The sequence below is a fragment of the Ursus maritimus genome, unplaced genomic scaffold, assembly GCF_017311325.1.
Source record: "Ursus maritimus isolate PB19 unplaced genomic scaffold, ASM1731132v1 scaffold_33, whole genome shotgun sequence".
NCBI classification, from domain to species: domain Eukaryota; kingdom Metazoa; phylum Chordata; class Mammalia; order Carnivora; family Ursidae; genus Ursus; species Ursus maritimus.
The window spans coordinates 2477509-2494892 of NW_024425897.1; the positions used below are offsets into that span (position 1 = coordinate 2477509).

The 17384-nt window shown below is 49.5% G+C and overlaps 1 protein-coding gene across 4 annotated transcripts; it reads right to left on the bottom strand.

Moving 5' to 3' along the window:
- Positions 1-483: 483 nt before the first annotated feature.
- On the bottom strand, positions 484-15446 carry ZNF74 (zinc finger protein 74). Of its 4 annotated transcripts, none has more exons than XM_040619568.1 (5): positions 14952-15446; positions 14522-14604; positions 7474-7600; positions 6924-7019; positions 484-6044 (listed from the first exon to the last, which is right to left on the bottom strand). In XM_040619568.1, the coding sequence occupies exons 1-5, from the start codon at positions 14983-14985 to the stop codon at positions 4381-4383; spliced, it is 2004 nt and encodes a 667-aa protein (XP_040475502.1). In that variant the 5' UTR covers positions 14986-15446; the 3' UTR covers positions 484-4380. The 4 variants fall into 4 exon arrangements, with proteins under 4 accessions (XP_040475502.1, XP_040475501.1, XP_040475500.1 ...); XM_040619567.1 differs by having other exon boundaries at positions 6924-7022; XM_040619566.1 differs by lacking the exon at positions 14952-15446 and having other exon boundaries at positions 14522-14927.
- Between the last annotated feature and the right edge of the window lie 1938 nt (positions 15447-17384).

Consider the following 17384-nt stretch of genomic DNA (forward strand, 5'->3'; position numbering starts at 1 on the left):
TGCTGAGTGCAGGAGTACTTCCCATCCCAGGCTGTTCACTGCCGGGCAAAACCTGAATGAAATCTGGGCTCCCTGTGGAACAATTCTGCTTGTTGCACCCAAAGCCCTAGAGAAGTGAGTTCATGTGTAGTAATGTTAACGTACCCTTGGGTGAATGGGGTTTATTTTAATAATGCAGAGAAGATATAATGTTCAAAAATCTTTTTATAAATCCAATTATATCTCAAGGTAGGAAACCCATATAATCACTTTTGAGGTATGCCAAGAAGGTGTTTGGTAAAAATCAGGATCCAGTCCTGATGTTTTGAAGTCTTAGCAAATCAGATCTATAAAGATAGTTCATTAACGTGATAAGCAAGCAGTGACGGCCAACGGCTGGCATTTCACCTAACAGTGAAAGAGCAGATCTCTCTCCTTTCCAGTCAAGATAAAGATCCAAATGCTGTGCCAGTGAGGAATGAAACAACTGTGAGGAATGACAAATGGACTTAAATTGTTTATTTTCTTATACAACAAGAACTCAGAAAGTTGAATGGTGGTGGCTGAAAGAGCTGCTCAAAAATTTCATCCAAGGCCTAGGATCCTTCTATTTTTCCATTCCACTACATGTGACCTTTGTCATCAACTGTCTCATGGTTACAGGATGGCTACTACACCTCCAGGCATTGCATCCAAGTTCCAGGCAGGAAGAAGGGGGAGGGGGAGGAATACAAAGCAGAGACTTTCCCCAGATCTTAGCAGATTTCCACTTGAGCCTTATTGTTCACAATTGGGCCATGCGGTCACCCCAGCTGTAACACAGTCTTTAGAGGCCAAAGTGTTTTGAGGTGACACATGCTGGTCTCCTACTCCACAGAGAATCTGCCACAGATGATCACTGCCACCAACACTGAGTGCTGCTCTGGAAGTGCTAGCCAATGGTGGGTCTTAAAGGGAAACAAAATAAAAGGCTACCTATACGAAAAGGAGAGGCAAGCTTTTTATTTCCAGGTTATATGACAGATTACCTAGAAAGCCCAATAAAGTAGTAAATTGTTAGAGACCGCAAATAATTCAATGAAGTTGCTAGTTATAAAATAAATATACAAAAAGATATATACAATCAATAGATGTCCTATATAAAACAGAAAGACTCGACTTAGAAACCCCACAAAAGTAGAATGAACTTAAGAATAAACACATGTATTGAACATACATGTAAGAACACCGACGAAGAAAACCTACACAGCTGTTCTGAAGGTTGGAGGCAGATTAGAATGACTGGTGCTTTGATGTGGAGACTGAATATCATAGAGAACTACAGGAATTCTTCACAAACTAGTTAATTCTAATCAAAATCCCAATGAGGTGTGCAGGGGCAAGAAGAGGTTGAGCTCTGAGAAAAAGAATCCTGGGTTATCCGGAAGAATAGATTTTTAAAAGCCTTTTTTAAAAAACCTACTGAAAATACTGTCCTGGTCAGTCCTACTACATATGAAATAAATTATGAAGCTACAAACAGAAAAGAGAGGTCTAAGGAACAGTGAAGAACGCCATTCTAGAATGGCGCAGGGACCTTGGAAGTTACACCCCAAACAGACGGATGTTAAGAGTTAAATGCAAAATGTGGAACCAAAAAAGGATTTAAAGAAGGGGCTTCCTAAGGAAAAATACAAAGAAAAAGACCTTTGGTCTTTTTACACAGAATTTGAACATCTCCGTACGTTAAAAATGTGGTAACAAAGATAAAAATGTATGTGTCAAAGCGATTTCTGTGTGTGTGTGTGTGTGTGTGTGTGTGTAAAGAACAAAGAATGGAATAGACAATTCATATGAAGAGAAGAAAAAGGTCAAAAAACAAGAACCAATAACACTCCTGATGTATCAAAAATGGTAAATATAAAAAGCGGAGATGACGCCGAGTGCAGGGGTGCAGGAACGGGATGCTCTTGGGGCCCACGTGGGAGAATTAAGGATGTCGTGCAATGATTGTGAGCTCTCTGCATGAACTCCACTTCTCAGCATTTATTCTGAGGAAATGATCGAGGGGCAAAATGGGTTTATGTTTCAGAATTAGTTATAGGTACAGATAATGATGTTCAACAATAGAGGAACAGATCAGTCACGACACAATGAGAAGACAGAGAAAGACACAGCCATCGATAATGTTTCTGGAAAATATTTTGTAATGTGGAAAATGTTCATCATAAAACATTAGATGGAAAAAGAGAGAACTAACATGCAAAGAATGAATCCAGTTTTGCTTTAAAAGTAAAGGCATATTACATGCGCACAGAAAAAAACCAGAAGTAAGTGTAGCGCTGGCAGTGGCCTAGGAACTGATACTGAGGGGTCCTCTCGTTCTTAAAATTTCCTGAACCTTTTCCCAAATTTCTTCGGCATATACATATTGCTTGTATAATCAGGAAAAGAAGTGTATATGTAAATGAAAGAGAAACATCAAGTCTCCAATGAAAAGAGGGGGAAGGGTAAATTCAAATCATTTCAAGACAAAAGACCAGGAATCAAAACATGTTCCCTGTTCAGCCTCGTTAGTGACTGAAGGCAAAGTCCAGCGGTAACGAGGCGCGCGGACGCACGCTGCAGGCCGACAGCAGCCAGCGGCTGGGGCCCTACAGAGATGGCTTCGTTTTCAGTTCTTTTGAAGTAAGAAGAAAAATGAGTGTGATCCTGATGAACTAAGCCCAGATTGTGTTTGTCTTTTACAAATGCAGCTGCAAAATAGGACTTTTCCTACTTGTCACGTAAGCGCCTGTGACTGCCACGACCGGGCCCCGGGGACCGCGGAACGGGAGGCCGGCTGGCACACCCGGGAGGAATGCAGTGCAGTGGCACGTGCCCCGGAGCACCGCTGTGTTGTCACCACGCCCTGAACGAAGACTGGATGCCCCGCTTCGAGCAGGGAGTCCCCCGTCTCTGGGAGACGCCGCGCAGGGGACGTTCCTGCCTGACCACTCACTATGGCTGACCGACTTCTTCATAATGAAACGGTGTGACTTTACACACCACCTAAACCATACAAAAATGATTCCTCAAGTTGTTTATTTCCTTTATCTCAAAATTTTCACTGTTAGAAATCTAAGAAAACTCTGAAGTAGAATGCAAAAAATGCTCTGTGAAGAATGGTTTATAACAGTGAAATGATCTATAATAATGAAAACATGGAAATAACTTCAACCTCCAAGAGAAGAACATCTAAAGGAATACTGCGCCTCCACTGAGAATTATAACTCCAGACAGTTCCCTGGAACAATTCTGCTACGCAGCCAGTTGGGAAAAAAGATTAAAACGATATACACACCACATTTGCAGTAGTGTAAAAATCCACTTTGAAACAAGCAGAAGGTAATGTATCAAAGTGCGAAATGCAGTTTATCAGGAATTATGGGGGCCTTGTTCCTTACTTCCACATTTCCCGAAATATGGTTATTTTGCTGCCATAATTAAAAAGCATACTAAAAAGCATTTGATAAACTATAGCTCTCTATGTAAATGTGAAGTATTATCACTGAGAAAGCAGCTTAGACTTGCTCAGGACTGAGCGTAACGGACATTAATTCCCGACGAAGACCGCCCACCGCTGCAGAGAGCGCGGGGACAGATCCCACGGAGGGGCCTCTCCTGCAGGGCTGAGCCCGCGAGCTGAGCTCACTGGAGCAGAGGGACGCCCTGCAGGGTGAAGGTGCGCTTCTAGACACATTCCCGACACCAGACCTGGATGGACGCCGAGCACCCACCTGTGCGCTAGCTGTTTCCCGGCGGGGACTAGACGGCCAGGCCCGACGCCGGCGTGTCAGGACCTAGCTGCGCCGAAGCCTGGCCCTGCTCCTGAGACGGAGGTGCCGTCACTACCAGATGACTCTGCAGCAGACCTGCTTTGTGCGGTGAGTCCAGGAAATCGGCCTTTCCCTAAACCCCCACCATTCAAGATCATTCTCCCCTCCTGGAATATGCCAATGTTCACTTGGAAGTAATACTGTTCATAATTCTTCTGTTTTTATTATCATTATTATCATTCTAAACATTAACAGTGTACAAAGGAAATTCCTGATTGAAATCATGCCAGGAGCCCGTCTGAGGACACAATGATCCTTATACCTTCTTTCTGTCTGCAGGAAAAACCTAGTCCCCGCGTCGGCGTCTTGCAAGCCCATTAAGGAAAGGAGGATGACGAGACATTCTCAGACAGCCCTTGCCTCTTCTCTCCTACAGCGGCGTGCTTCCTGGGGCGGCGATGACCTCTGAGAGAGTTGTCCTGGCGTGTGGGACGTGGGCACGGGTGGCAGGGCCGGTCTCTCATCTGGAGGCCTGGGCGGGCTGTGCATATCCAGCTGCTGCGCTTTCTGGGGAAGGAGCGAGGCCAAGGGCGGGCACGCCGCACTAATTTCCCGGCTTGCTGCCCAGCGGGGAAGTCCTGCCGGCTGCGGGCTGCACTGCACACAGGAGCTTTGCCACGTCCAGGGCATCGATCGGGTCCACGCCGCTCACGCCCGCGCCCCCCGCGCCCAGCAGGCCGCCCGGCACGTAGTAGGTGCTCAGCAGGTGCTTGTTGAACTGGATGGCAAAGGGCTTCTCCTCGCTGTGTCTTCTCTGGTGTTCCGTGAGGTGGGCGCTCCAGCCGAACATTTCCCCACACTCGTCACATCTGAATGACTTCTCCCCGGAGTGGATCTTCTGATGTTTGATGAGACAGTGATTCTGGCTGAAGGCTTTGCCGCACTCGCCACATTTGTAGGGCTTCTCCCCGGTGTGGATGCGCTGGTGCACGATGAGAGACGAGTGGCAGCTGAAGGCCTTCCAGCAGCGGCTGCAGTCAAAGGGCTTCTCCCCGGTGTGGATGCGCTGGTGCACGATGAGGTAGGAGTGGGAGCTGAAGGCCTTGCCGCACTCGTTGCACTTGAAGGGCTTCTCGCCGCTGTGGATGCGCTGGTGCACGACGAGGTAGGAGTGGCAGCTGAAGGCCTTGCCGCACTGGCTGCACTTGAAGGGCTTCTCGCCCGTGTGGATGCGCTGGTGCAGGGTGAGGCGCGAGCGGCTGCTGAAGGCCTTGCCGCACTCGCCGCACTTGAACGGCTTGTCCCCGTTGTGGATCTTCTCGTGCACGGTCAGGGACGAGTGGCAGGTGAAGGCCTTGCCGCACGCGCCGCACTGGTAGGGCTTCTCGCCGGTGTGGATGCGCTGGTGGCGCGTCAGGTGCGTCCTCTGGTTGAAGGCCTTGCCGCACGCGCCGCACCGGTAGGGCTTCTCGCCCGTGTGCACGCGCAGGTGCATGTTGAGCAGCGAGCTGCAGCTGAAGGCCTTCTCGCAGGCGCCGCACTTGTAGGGCCGCTCGCCCGTGTGGATGCGCTGGTGCACGTTCAGCGACGAGTGGCAGCTGAAGGCCTTGCCGCACTCGCCGCAGAAGAACGGCTTCTCGCCCGTGTGGATGCGCCGGTGCTCGATGAGGTTGGTGCTCCAGGTGAAGGCCTTGCCGCACTCGTGGCACTTGTAGGCCTTCTCCCGGGCGTGCCACCGCCGGTGCAGGGTCAGCGACGAGCTCTGCCCGAAGGCCTTCCCGCACTCGCCGCACGCGAAGAGGCCCTCCCCGGCCGCCGCCCCGCGCCGCCCGCTCGCTGGGGGGAGCTCGACGCGGTCGCCGGACCTGCCGGGGCCTCTCCCCGGGCCCGCTCTCCGCTGCCTGGGGGCCGCCCCGCCGGACTGGAAGCTCTCGGTGGGCCCGTCGGGAGGGTCTCCTTCTGCAGGAATGGTCTGGGGGGTGAAGAGGCTGCACCCAGGGGGGAGATCCTTCTCAGATGCCTCGTGGCCTTGCCAGCGCCCCTCTGGGGGAACGTCCCCACACCTGCCTGGTGCTGGCCTCCGCGGCGCAGCCTCGCCCCTCACCGGAGCAGCCGCGCAGCCCTCTCGGGCCCACCCTTCGCCCAGACCGGGGCTGTGGACACTGGCTCTCCCCAGTGGCTCGGTGATCGGCTCCTGGCAAGGCTCTTTCTTGTAAACGCCCTGCTGTTGACACGACTGGTCCTTCACCCCAGGCCTGGGCTCCCCTTCTATAAGAAACAGGAGATGCAATCTTCTGTAATCAGGCAGAGGCATGGCCCTAGAGCCCAGACTAAGGTCTGACAGGGGTTCGCACAGGCACAGAGAAGAGAGGACAGGCCAACAGCCAGAGCGTGCGAAGGCCAGCCAAGGGGTACGCATCTCAGGTGAGATGGGCCGCAAGCCCACAAGGGGGGGAGGAGGAGACAGGGAACTCCAAATCGAGCCACGGGGGTCGAGGGACAGAGCAGAGCTCACAGGGCCTGGCAGTTGGACACGATTCGTTTACTGAGACATTGAATGAGACATGCTGTGTGAGAACCAGGTCGGGGCTGGGTGTGAACACGGGGTAAACACAAGTCCAGAAATGATAATGACATCTCAATTCTCCCTCGTGCCAGAAGGGAAAAGAATGCCCCAGACCGCCTCTCATTGGTCTCTCCTTTAGAGCACTTGCAGCCGGAGGGTGTGCTCCCGCCCGGAGATGCATGTACATTTCTCTAAAAGCTTAATTCGTCTCTTATCAGCTTTGTATCCCTGGAGGGCCGACCCCTCGGAGCCACCTCCGCAAACTGTGATCCCCACCTCTCCACACCCCCAGGCTGACTGCCCTCTTCTCGGTTCATACATACTCCCCGCCCCGTCCATCCAACAAGGGCCCCTTGTGAAATGTTTCCAGACACAGACATGATTTCTGCCTCCCGCCAGTCGAAGGCAGATGTCTTTGCCTGTTCAGCTCACCGCTGTATTCCCACCACAGTTCCCCACATACAGTCGGTGCTCTGCGTGTGCTGAAGGAAGGCAGGGAAGCACAACCACATGGAGGCAGCGTGTGGGGTGGTCTTGGGAGCCAGGAGCCTGCATATCCCCCCACTGCGTCCCCCACTCACCTAAATAAGCCCCTCCAGGGACTTCTCTGGGCATCTGCCACGGCTCCTCGCCTCGTTCCAGGTGGGAGATCACATCCGGCTTGCAGACTGGGGGTCCTGCTTGCAGGGAGGAAGCAGTGTGTGTGGTTCTGTGTGCTGTGGTTCCCCAGGGCAGGGCTGTCAGGGCCAGCACCGAGAGGTGTGTGCCATCCCCAGGGACGGGGGGGGGGGTGTCTTACATGCAGAACCCAAACTGAAGTGTGCACTCTGAGGACCCCCATGGGTACTGATACCCCTGCCCTGTCTCCCTTGGAAAGCTCCAGCGCAGGCTGGGCTCCCAGGCCCCAGTCAACCCCCTCCCTCTCTTCTGGCCCCACCCCAGGACCAGCCCCACCTCCAAGCAAGGATGCTGGTAGTTACATGTAGTGCCCAGCCCCAACATGAGTGCAGTGGCCACATCTCCCACATCCTGCAGGGCCTGCACCAAGGCCGGCACTGAAGGCATGCTTGGTAATACTTACAGCATGCAGAATGGCCAGACTGCACACTGAGCTTCGAGGAGCTGTCTTACCCAGGGCAAGAAGGTTCTGGTAGTTCTCCAGCATCACATCACGGTACAAGGCCCTTTGAGGGGAGTCTAGCTGGACCCACTCTTCCTGGGTGAAGTCTACAGCGACATCCTTGAAAGTCACTGATTCCTGGAATGACATGCACATTCTCATTCACCCAGGATGGGACTGATTCGGACTGTGTTCATGGTTCCAAGGGAGCAACATGTTGATTGAGGACCTTAGGAATGAAGGATTAACCTCTGGTGACCTTCTTCTGAGTATGGAAGGTTGTGCTATAGGCCCATCTATCATACAACCCCAACATACACACCATGCCTGGGCCGGGAATCGCCAAGCAGACCTGGCCTTCTGGACTGGGAGGGCCAAGCTACCTGGCCAGCTTGGATGTGGGTGCCTCTGTGGGCTGAAGGCTGCTGTAAGTTCTGGGGAAGATGCTATGCTTCCCAGGGTTAAGAAAGTCCAACTTAAGAACTTGAAAGAATAGTACAAAGAACCCAGAATCCCTCTTCAAACCTCACCATCGCAAAAGGACCCTACTCTGGACAGGAAGCCATTATCACACCCTAAGGAAGGAAACTCTGTACTTACCAGCAAGTTCTGTCAGCAAGAGACCAAGGGAGCCACACTCTTCTTCCTGCCAGCCTCCCACACCTTCCCGCGGGACCCCTGCTCCCCTGCCCTCCCTGGGCCCATGTACTGACCTGCTCCCACCCTCCCCAGCACTGGTCACTGACAATTGCACACACTCCTGTTCTAGAACCCCAGGCTCTTCTGCTGACCGGGGCTTCTCACCCACTCTGGAGCCTCCAGGCTGTCACCCCCAGTGTTCCTCTTGCTCTCCACACTCCAAGCCCACCCAGCAAATAAGCGAGTCTCAAAGCCCATCAGGGTGCCGACCTAAGGTGACAAGGGTGGTTCCTTCTTCAAAGATGCGGCTGCCATCGGAGCCTGGCTTAAATCGTAGACAGGGCATCACATTAGACATAAGAATGAAGACTAAACCAAGCTGGGGTGGCCTGGCTCCCACCTACCTGTTTGCTGGGAGTGACTGGCATGCGGCCAAGCTCCCAGGGATCACCAGGTTTCTCTGGAAACCCTGGGTCTGCATCAGCAGCCATGGTCAGGCACGGGGGTGTGGAACGTCCAGCCCCGAGAGGCCTTGTGCCTACCAGGCAGTCGGGAAGAGTGGGGACATCCTTTGGGGTCACAAGAGCTTTGACTTTTAGCTCTAAAAGTGTTTTATACTTTTAGATAGTTCTCAGTGTTTCTGCAGACTAAACTGTGTCCCCCTGAAATTCCTATGTGGAAGCCCTCCCTTCCAGTGTGATTGTGTTTGGAGACAGGGGCTTTAGGAGGTAACTGAGGCTACTGGGGTCATAAAGGTGGGCCCTGATCTGACAAGGCTGGTGGCCTCCGAGAAGAGGACAAAAGAGATCTCTCTCCCCACTGTGCATTCTGAGGACACGCCTGAGAGCACGGTGAGGGCCAGGTGGAGAGCCGAAGCAAACCGGACCCTGCCGGCACCCTGATCTCAGACTTCCTGCCTCCAGAACTGTGAGGAAATCAATTTCTGTTGTTGAAGCTGCCAAGTCAGCGGAATTTTGTTATGGCGGCCTGAGCCAAGACAAACGCCAGCATAAAACAGTAGGAAAGATAAAGCCCCTCTTTATACCATACACAAAACACAACTCCAGGTGCAGCAAGGATCTAAATGTGGGGGCTTCTGGGAGACAATTCCGAAAGTCCCTGCCTGGCATGTTAGCAAACCCGGAGACCAGGAGGAGAAGATTTACGTTTGCTTCATGAAAGTTTACATTTTCTTTCTTTCTTTCTTTCTTTCTTTCTTTCTTTCTTTCTTTCTTTCTTTCTTTCTTTCCTTTCTTTCTTTCTTCTTTCTTTCTTTCTTCTTTCTTTCTTCTTTCTTTCTTTCTTTCTTTCTCTTTCTTTCTTTCTTTCTTTCTTTCTTTTCTTTTCTTTTCTTTCTTTCTCTTTCTTTTCTCCTTTCTTTCTCTTTCTTTCTTTCTTTCTTTCTTTCTTTCTTTCTTTCTTTCTTTCTTTCTCTTTCCTTCCTTCCTTCCTTCCCTCCTTCCTTTAGATTTTATTTATTTGACAGAGAGAGAGCACGAGTGGGCAGAGGCGGAGAGGGAGAAGCAGAGTCCCCACGGAGCAGGGAGCCCGACACGGGGCTTGATCCCAGGACCCTGGGATCATGACCTGAGCTGAAGGCAGATGCTTAATCGATTGAGCTGCCCAGGAGCCCCACAAGTTTATGTTTTCTGCAGGCAACACTGACAAATTGCTAAGAAGAAAGGAAAAAAAGAAAATGCGCATAGGGTATAAGCAGACAATTCACAGAAAACTGACAAATGACTAAGAAGCACGTGAGGAGACGATCACACTAGACATCCCGAAATGAGAAATAAAACAGAAAGATACCATTTCGCATGTAGCAGAGAGGCAAAATGTTTAAAGCCTGGAAATACCACGTGTGGGATGGTCCCTGGGGAAATGGGATGGTCTTACACCGTTGGACAGGTGTAAGGGGGACATTCATTTTGGAAAGCAAAACCTATTCTACTATCTCTAGTAAAGCTGAGAGTGTGGGTTCCCTGTGCCTTGAAAGTCCACTATGAGAGTCCTATCCAGCCTAGAGTGTGGGCTGGAGGAGTGAAGCAGCAGGCTGGTCAAAATTGGGTTTCCTGTTCTGCTTCCAGACACAAAACAGTAACAAGGACCAGATTTGCCCTCCTACCTCAAACAACTAGTAAACTGGGCAAACATATAAAACAATGATTGATTTCAAGACACTGGACAAGCTGCAGCTCAGAACACAGACCACGGAGAGAAGGGAAACAAAATGAGCCCTACAACCACCCCGTCTTCCTACCTAGATGCAGTTTCCAGATGGCATTGTGGGGAGGTGATACCCAGACAGAGCCTGTGGTCTTAAGTTGAAGAAGAACAGAGTTTAGGGAGTCCAGGAGATTAAAATCTCTAGGGCAACATGCCAGAGCAGAGGGAATTTCACAGACTCAGATCCCTGGATCCACTTGAGACTGACTGAGGACCAACAGGCATGTGCCTGGGAAGAAACAACCCCAAACCAGGAAAAGAAACACCAGAAAGAAGTAGGCAGAGCAATCATTAAAACTCACACAAGGCTGGGAGTAGTTTATGTTCTGACCAGCCAGAGTGGAACGTCTTCCTGCTATATGGGCACTCAGTAAAGTCCCCAGGAGAGGATAGCCACAGTGGTCTGACAAAATTAGCCCAAGACTAAAGGCTTAAAAACAAAGAGAAAGGTAGATTAAAAGTGGACGAATAGGAAAAGATATACTCTGCAAATACTAATCAAAAGAAAGCTGAAGTGGCTATATTAACATTAGACAAAGCAGATTTCAAAGCAAAGGACATCATCAGAGACAAAGAGAGGTGTTATATAATAATCGTTACGTGATTATGTAATGGTCATTATCACAACAGCAATTCATTAAGAGCTCACAACAATCTTAAATATGGATGTTCCTACCAACAGAGCTTCAAAATACATAAAACAAAAACTTGATAGAACTGAAGAGAAACAGACAAACCCATGATTATACTTGGTAATTTCAAAGTAATCTCTCTCAATACTTGATAGAACACATAAGCAGAAAATATGTAAGGATACAAAACAATTGATTAACACATCATTCGACTTGACTTAACTGACATTCACAGAACACTCTAGCTGACAAAAGCAGAAGGCACATTCTTTTCAAGTGCATACAGAACATTTACCAAGATAAACCACATTCTGGGCAATAAAATAAATCTTAGTAAATTTGAAAAAATTCAAATCATACAAAGTTCCTTCTCTAACTTCAACAGAATTAAATTAGAAATCTATAATAGAAAGATACCTAGAAAAAAATCCTCCAAATATTTGGAAATTAAACACATTCCTAAAAAACACATGGTTGCAGAAGAAATCATAACAGAAACTGGAACTATTTTGAACTGAATAAAAATGAAAATACAATATAAAATTTGTGGGATGTAGCTAAGGCAGTGCTTAGAGGAAAATTTATAGCATCGGATGCTATATGAGAAAAGAAGAAAGGTGGCAAATCAATATCTGAGTTTCAACTTTAAGAAACCAAAATAAGTAAAGGAAAGAAATAGTAAGGATCTGAAATAAATGAAGTAGGAATAGAAAAGCAATAGAGAAAATCAATGAAACCAAAAGATGGCTCTCGGAAATGATCAATAAAATCGATAATTAAATATATATTTACTATCTGATTCAGCAGTTCTTAGATATTTATTCAAGAGAAATTAAAACACATGTCTATACTTGTACTCCAATATTTATAGCAGGTTGACTTGTAATAGCCAAAACTGGGAAACAACCTAATGCCCCTCAGCTGGTGGATGGATGAACAAATTGTAAATACCCATACAGTGGTGTTTTGTGCTGAGTTGTGACCCCTCCAAATTCATAGGTTGAAGTCCCAGCCCTCAGTACCTCAGAAAAATGACTATACTGAGAGATAGGGTCTTTAAAGAGATAATAAGGTAAAGTGAGGTCATTATGGTGAGCCATCATCCAATAGGACTGGTGTCCTTATTTAAAAAAAAAAAAAAGGAAATTTAGAGCCAGACACATACAGAGAAAGACCATATGAAGACACTGGGAGAAGGTACCTTCACAAACCCAGAAGAGAGGCCTTAGAAGAAACCAACCCTGCTGACATGTTGATCTTCAACTTCCAGAATTAAGACAATAAATTTCTGTTGTTTAAGCCATCTATGGCACTTTGCTACGGCAGCCCTTGTAAACTAATACAAATGGTATATTATTCAGCAGTAAAAAGGAAAAAACTACTGATTCACATAAAGACATGAACTCAAAAGCATTATGCTAAGTGAAATTAGAAACCAAAGACTACTTGGAGCAACTGGCTGGTTCAGCTTGTAGAGCAAGTGACTCTTGATCTCTGGGTTGTGGGTTCGATCCCCACATTGGGTATAGAGATTACTTAAAAATAAAATCTTTTAAAAAAGAAACCAAAGTCTACATACTATATTATTTCCATAAGAAATTCTTTAAAAGGCAAAATTGTGGTTGCCAAGGAGCAGGGGAGAGGACTGACTGCAAAGGGGCATGAAGGAACTTTTTGGTTGATGGAAACATTCTAGGTTATGATTGTGCTGGCTACACAACTGTACACATTTGCTAAAACTCATCAAATCCTCTACTTAAAATCGGAGAACTTTACTGTATGTAAATTATATCTCAATAAATGTGATTCAAAAAACCCACTGGATTTCAAGATGATGAGAAGGTGGGGGTCATGACACATGCTGAGAACATGCCCATAACTGAGGCATGCAGGAATGAAGCATAATGGTCACGGCAGAGGAAAGGAAAAACATGGGCAGAAACAAAGCTCCAGAGACGTCAGAATGTGGTGCTGGAGAAAGAGGGCTATCAGAGGCCGCATGGCTTCTGTGTGCGGGTGTCAACTGGCAAGGGCAGGGTAGGATCTGAGCCTTGCACAGGCCTGTCTGGGGGCTATTCCCACTGGGTGAAGCCCATGTCCCGTGCATCTTCATTCTGTAGGATAGGAAACAATTGCAGGGGGCAGGTGTGGGAATCAAATGCAGATGTGTGGTAATGAAACTAGTGCGAAGTCAGAACAGATCATGTGGGATGTCCCAGGAGAGCAAAACACTTGACTGTGAGTCTGAATGGGACTGCCAGGCGAGAAGAGTACTCAGGAGAGGAGGACCAGTTACTCAAGGATCTAAGAACCTGATCTAGGAATAACACCCATGCACAAGAAGGGTACTGCCTTGAGGCAGTCACTCACAAGGACATGCGCAGACACGCACATGCACTTTTTGCTGAGCCATCTGAAGGTAAGTTGCAGATATCACGGCATCTCACACTATAGGCTTCACCTTGTATATCCTAAGTATATTCTTTTATCCAATCACAGTGGGATCATCATACCCCCAAAATTTAATGTTGATCATATAGATGATCTAAGATAAATCCATTTTCAAATTTCCTCAATTGTCCCAAACTGCCTTTATTGGGTTTTTGGATCTATGGCCTGTCAAAGATCATATACTACATCTGACTGTCATGTCTCTTGAGTGTATCATAGAACGACAGAACATTCTAACACATTACAGAAGTTAGGCACATCTCATAATGTGTTTTATAGTTACTTCTATTTTTCTGTAATCAGACCCCTTTCAAATGGGAGGTTAACAGAATCACAAAATCCTGAGTCACAGGACCCTTAACCCTCCAGACTTTTTCACTACTGCAAACTCTCCTTATCAACGGTACCCTTTTAAATACTATGAGGGATGGGGGTGGTTTAGGCGGTAGAACAAAATGAGAAACAAAACCCAAAGTCTGTGAAAGGAGGGATTTGGGCCCTAACTTAGCTGCAGAAGTGGCCCCAGGGCCAATTCCTTGCTGAGCTCCCAGATCCTCTAATAAAACTCCAGGTTTTTCCTTGACTGCCCCATTTCAGGGTGCATGCACAGAGGAAAAGCGCACAGGGACACACCCCCTACCATCACTCTTACCCTGGTGCTGCAACGCAGGCTTCCTTCAGTGCTTTCACCGCCGCCCCGCCCCCTGCCCGATTCCATCCCAGGAAAGTCTCCCAGATGAGGAGCATCCCCTAGGTCTGCCTGTGGAAATGACTGAAGTGATCTCATGTGAGCTGTCATCCATGTGCTGGGGTTCCACTAAAACCACTCCTCAGAGCTCCTGGTATAGTGCTGGGCAAACAGTCCTGCAAACGACCCACCCATTGGGCGTAATGAGGCTGGAAGGGACACTCATTTCAAGGGCACACCTGGACTCTCTTCAATCCAAGCTGTTTCCATGCCCTGAGCTTCCTGAGGAAGGGAGAGCAGGGCCCCAGATTAGGAGCGGGGGAGAGGGGTCTTCGGATGACTGAAGATCCTGGGCAGGGGAAAAATGCCAACCCTCTTCATCAAGAACAAGATGTTCAGAAGGAAGAAAAGACAACCACTCACCTCGGACCTGGCTTCCGGGAGACCCTGACCCAATTGGTCTGGATTCTTTTTGAGTGCAAGAGCAGGCTCCTGAGAGGGCAGAGCTGGGGAGGAGAAATGAGTCAAAGGGGCTGTTCTGTCCATAGCCACCAGGTGCATGGCTGAGCTAAAGCCCACTCCCCCCCGGCATCGGGCTGGATCAGAGCGCAGTCAGGAACCGCCCCCCGCAGGTGAGGAGGGGAGCGAGCCCCAATATCCGGCACAATCTGAAGGGAAAACTGCCATTCCCTTCCTCCTCAGCATGCTTGAGAAGTGGAAACAAACGGGTGTGCACGGTGAAGAGGCAGGAGGCCTGACTCGGCTAGGTGCTTGCTTCTGGGAAACTAGCCTGACCTGTCAGTCTCCTCAAGCGCAAGTCCACAGACCCAGTGACTAGAAGAGCCAACTGTACCTGTCTCCTGGGGCTTCGGGGCAGGGGTCTCCATGGCGCCCCTCGGCAGCGTTCCCCGGAGGCGTGGGCAGCTCTGCAGCCTCCTGGGCCCCAGGTCAGGCCCAGAGGCGCGGGTCCCGCTCCTGGGGCTCAGGGACAGCCTGTAGGGGAGCCCCGTGGGGTCGCACCCGCACTCCCGGCTGCACGGTCACGCACGCGGAGCCCCCTGCGTCCCCCCACCCAAGGTCGGGGTCAGGCAGGCTCAGCGAGCGCCCCACACCCCAGGCTGCGCTCACGTCCCATCACCCGCGCCCCACGCAGCGGGTCACACACCGCCCGGGACACTGAGGGCCGGGACCAGGGCCGGCCTCAGGCTCAGCCGTCAGGAGCCGGCGGCAGCACAGCTCGGCCGGCAGACAGACCCCGCGGCGCACGGACAGACCGACCAACGGTCGGAGGGATGCGCGAGCAAGCGGACCGGCCTCCTACAAAAGCCGACCGACTACCACAAAGGAGCAACCCGGCGACCGTCGCGGAAAAGTGCGCCTGCGCGGACCGGACGCGAACTACAACTTCCGGTAGCCCTTGCGTCGCGTGGGCGCGGACTCCATTTCCCAGAGGGCGTCGGGATCCCGGAGCTGCCCTTGCGCCCTGACGCAATGGGCGTATTGCAGAGCCTTCTGGGAAATGTAGTTCCCGGCATAGCAACCCAGGGCTCTGGCCCCGCCCCACTCTCCTTCACACCCGTTGCTGCAAAAGGCGCTTGTATCTCGGTGAGTGTGTGGTTATGTGGGGCGGTGTTTGTGTTTCATTGAGGGTGCGAGAGAGCGGTGCCCAGAAATGTGGAATGATCTTGTCAGTTAGTTCATGTCTCCAGGTGGAGTCGGGTGGGCTCCGACCCACATTCATCTTTGTGAAAAGACTCAGGCTTCTGGCCTTAGGGACCCTAGAGGTGGTGGTCGTGCACCTGGGACCCCAGAGGAGGGAAAGCCCCAGCCCAGTTGTCAGGCCTGGTGGCTTCCCACACTCAGGAGCTTGGGAAGGAGGGTCTGGGCTGTGGTGAGCTCTGGCCCAGTGCTCTAACTTTAACACGGTGATGACGCCAATATTTATGGAGCACCAGCCACAGGCCGGGCATGTTTCCTGCCTGGAAAGGCCATGACATGTATTTTCTGGCAGAACATTCACAATAGCTCAGTGAAGTTTGGTAACTATTATTACCTTCATTTTAGAGATGGAGAAAATTGGGCACAGAGTGGTGGGGTAACTTGTCCCAGGTCACACAGCCAGGAGAAGGTGGAGCCAGGCTTTGAACCCAGGTGAGTAACTCCAGAAGAAAGTTCATTACCAGGTTCTTACTGAGAGCTAGTTTGGGGTCGGGCAGAAGGGATGCAGACTGGAAACTTTTCAGACCCCCACCTTGACTGCAGATAGGCTTGGCCATAGGTTCTCACTTGATCCAGTGAGCTGTGCCCAGTGCAGGAACAGTGTTCAATAGCACCCCCAGGGCACGAACCTGGGTGGCTGTGGGACTGTGTGCACCTGAATCTCACAAATCTGGTTGTGAGTCTGTGAGTGCAGTGGTGAGTGGCTGTTGCGTTACAGGGCTGGTTAATGTGTGAATCCTTGTGTGTAGGTGAACCTGTGTATGTATTTATGTCTCTAGGGGGTCTACAGACCTGGGTGAGTTGTTTCTATCTGTATGCGGCAGTGCGTACATGTCTTGTGCAGGTGAATCTGTAAACCTGTGTGTGTGTGTGTCGCTGTTCTCTCACAATTCTGGTTTGTGCCTTGGTGGGTATCACAGGTCCAGTGTGACTGTGTGTGTGCTGTATATGTTCCTCTGTATGTCACTCAGTGTGTCTGTGTGTACCCACAGTGCTCACCAGTGTGTGCATCTTTGTGAATCTGTGCCCCTGTGTACATATTTATGTCACTGTGGGTCTCATGGATCTGGTTGTGTGACCGTATGTAAGTCAGTACAGTCCCAGGAATTCTATATTGTGTGCTCTGTCTACCCATATCCCTGCCTACCAGTCCTGAAGAGTAACAAAATAGTAGGTACAGGGATATGTCCAGCCTAAATTAAGGAAGTGGATGGGAGGTACAGTTATTGCTCTATACTGACTGTAGAATTCTGGAGCTGTGAAAGGCATTTAATTGAGAATAGGTAGTGTAAAACTCTCACTGGATAAAGAGATGGCCTAGGTTACTTTCTGAATCCTTAAGGTCATCCATGTAAAATCCCGAGGGCTGATTAGCAGGGCCATGTGGAGTTCCAGAGAAATATGGGTACATATACCATTCTAAAAGTAAAAAGCTCACAGTATGTACAAATGTCAACTTACTATGTTATATGCTTAGAACTAATATAATATTGTATGTCAATTATACCTCAATAAAAAAAAATAAAAAGCACTTAAAATTGGAAGATCTTAAAGACCAGAACACATT